The 3,562-nt window shown below is 35.6% G+C and overlaps 1 protein-coding gene across 1 annotated transcript in view; it reads right to left on the bottom strand.

Moving 5' to 3' along the window:
• LOC106460813 (whirlin-like) overlaps positions 1-3,259 on the bottom strand; it is a gene marked incomplete at its 5' end in the record, with an annotated part of 71,485 nt that extends 68,226 nt beyond the window's left edge. The window contains one exon of the mRNA XM_022388124.1: positions 3,134-3,259. Coding sequence (XP_022243832.1) covers positions 3,134-3,259 — 126 coding nt within the window. The remainder of the gene's footprint in view (positions 1-3,133) is intronic.
• Positions 3,260-3,562: the final 303 nt, after the last annotated feature.

The raw sequence follows: 3,562 nt of genomic DNA, 5'->3' as shown, positions 1-3,562 counted from the left end.
CCTGCCACAATTAAAGGAATATTTTCCATTTGCCAGCTTTCATAACAATAGAATTACAATTTGTTTACTATTAACCTGCCACAATTAAAGGAATATTTTCCATTGCCAGCTTTCATAACAATATAATTATAATTTGTTTACTATTAACCTGCCACAATTAAAGGAATATTTTCCACTTGCCAGCTTTCATAACAATATAATTATAATTTGTTTACTATTAACCTGCCACAATTAAATGCATATTTTTCACTTGCCAGCTTTCATAACAATAGAATTATAATTTGTTTACTATTAACCTGCCACAATTAAATGCACATTTTTCACTTGCCAGTAAATTTTTACTTGAAGTAGTTCGTAACACAAGCACTTAATACTTATTTTCCATCGCCCACGAAAACATTTATCTAATCCATGATATAGAAAAACCTGAAGAGATGAACCATGAGATTATTGAAATTAATATCGAAATTTGAAGCTCCAAACGATCATACTTCCAATGCCAACACAACAGTTATTTTTAGTTGCTTTTTTCTCAGCCAACGTTACTGAATGAAAATCTCCGTTAGCAATGTCTTAAAACGATATTTTCGAACCTTTCTGGGTGGAATTTTAAAACGAGCCAACTAAGATTTCAATGTATAAAACATCGATACTGTAGTGTGATGATTCATCACATCCTGTGCGCGTAAGGATTACATGTTCTGCTTGCTGTTCATGGAATGAACAATCTATCTTGTCTTATCTTTGCCTTTCATGAAACGATACGCCTTTTCCACTATCTTTTGTTCTTCAAGCAAAATGGCACATCTTACTTACTCGTAATTGCCTGTGTAGATTACAGATATTCTCTGTGTCTTCCATGATATTTAAGTTGTATTATTGTGTGGTCCTTGCTTACTTTCAATCATTTTTGTAGATAGAACTATATCCTGTATTTCCCATGATATTTAAGTTGTATTATTGTGTGGTCCTTGCTTACTTTCAATCATCTATGTAGATAGAACTATATCCTGTATTTCCCATGATATTTAAGTTGTATTATTGTGTGGTCCTTGCTTACTTTCAGTCATCTGTGTAAAGAAAACTATACTAAGAATCTTCAGTGAAATTAAAGATGTATTCTTGTGTGGTCCTTACTTATTCTTAATCATTTGTGTAAATATAACTATATCCTGTATTTCCCATGATATTTAAGTTGTATTATTGTGTGGTCCTTGCTTGTTCCCACTCATCTGTGTAAATATAATTATAACCTGCACTTCCCATGAAATTAAAGATGTATTAATGTGTGGTCCTTGTCTACTTCCAATAGTTTGTGTAAATATAACTATATCCTGCACTTCCCATGAAATTAAAGATGTATTATTGTGTGGTCCTTGTCTACTTCCAATAGTTTGTGTAAATACAAATATACTATGTATCTTCCATGAAATAAAGATGTATGATTGTGTGGTCCTTTCTTATTGTCAATCATCTGTGTAAATATAATTGTATTCTGTATTTTCCATAAAATTAAAGACGTATTCTTCTGTGATTTTTTTCTCTCGTGCTTATAGTATGTGAAACAGACAAAATGTTTTTGATTGTATTCAGTTTGATTTGTTTCCTGTTTGTTCGAATATGTAAGATATATTAGAACAACTAATACGCTGTTCTTTCATGGATGATTTAGGCAGAGTCTTCAAGGTGGACAGACATGGGTGAAATGGGTAGCAACTGCCTAGTTCAGAGTGACACCCGTGAAGAAAATTTTGGAGGACTATTCTACAAAGGTAGCTCAGGTGGAAAAGACGACGTTTCGCTTGTCTTTCGAAATGTTATTTCAATAATGATAGTTTTAACCAAAGTACTACACATAAATGTAATCGCCACATGTACTTTCACACACACTTACACATATGCTGTCACCGTTCACGATGCCACAGTTTATACTTTCGCACACACTTACACATATGGTTCCATCGTTCACAATGCCACTGTTTATACTTTCACACACACTTACACATATGCTGCCACCGTTCACAATGCCACTGTTTATACTTTCACACACACTTACACATATGCTGTCACCGTTCACAATGCCACAGTTGATACTTTCACACACACTTACACATATGCTGCCACCGTTCACAATGCCACACTTTATATTTTCACACACACACTTACACATATGCTGTCACCGTTCACAATGCCACAGTTTATACTTTCGCATACACTTACACATATGGTTCCACCGTTTACATTGCCACAGTTTATACTTTCACACACACTTACACATATGCTGTCACCGTTCACAATGCCACTGTTTATACTTTCACACACACTTACACATATGGTTCCATCGTTCACAATGCCACAGTTGATACTTTCACACACACTTACACATATGCTGTCACCGTTCACAATGCCACAGTTGATACTTTCACACACACTTACACATATGCTGCCACCATTCACAATGCCACAGTTTATATCTTCTCACACACAATTACACATATGCTGCCACCATTCACAATGCCACAGTTTATACCTTCTCACACACAATTACACATATGCTGCCACCATTCACAATGCCACAGTTTATACTTTCACACACACTTACACATATGCTGTCACCGTTCACAATGCCACAGTTTATACTTTCACACACACTTACACATATGCTGCCACCGTTCACAATACCACAGTTTATACTTTCGCACACACACTTACACATATGCTGCCACCGTTCACAATGCCACAGTTTATACTTTCACACACACACTTACACATATGCTGTCACCGTTCACAATGCCACACTTTATACTTTCACACACACTTACACATATGCTGCCACCGTTCACAATGCCACAGTTTATATTTTACACACACTTACACATATGCTGTCACCGTTCACAATACCACAGTTTATACTTTCGCACACACACTTACACATATGCTGCCACCGTTCACAATGCCACAGTTTATACTTTCACACACACTTACACATATGCTGTCACCGTTCACAATGCCACACTTTATACTTTCACACACACTTACACATATGCTGCCACCGTTCACAATGCCACAGTTTATATTTTCACACACTTACACATATGCTGCCACCGTTCACAATGCCACACTTTATACTTACCCGTAATCCCGCTAATTCTGCAGCAGATGGACTCTCAACTCCAGTTACAAAAATCCCCAATCCGTCTTCTACTCCACCACGTATCAATAGCCCCAGAGGTAAGCCTTTTTCGACAGTTAACGTCACCTGCAGAAACGTTGCCAAAACGTAAGTCAAAGTCTTTGTTTACACACACACAAAACAAAACAGTCTGTGGGAGAAATCCAAGCCTGGAATATAATATCGCACTGAATAAACATATATAATATGATTCTACTTAGATCTTCGACAGAGTTCACCTTTTTGCAGAAGCGAAAGAAAAAAATTGTGGGAAACAACACAGGCGGGAAGTTATATTTTATTTCCAAATATTCGTTATGACGTTTATAATTTTAACATTTAATTCCTTAAATATATATATATATATATATATATATATATATATATATA

Source organism: Limulus polyphemus, unplaced genomic scaffold (genome assembly GCF_000517525.1).
Source record: "Limulus polyphemus unplaced genomic scaffold, Limulus_polyphemus-2.1.2 Scaffold36, whole genome shotgun sequence".
Classification (NCBI taxonomy): Eukaryota; Metazoa; Arthropoda; class Merostomata; order Xiphosura; family Limulidae; genus Limulus; species Limulus polyphemus.
This window is presented reverse-complemented; position numbering and strand designations above follow the sequence as displayed.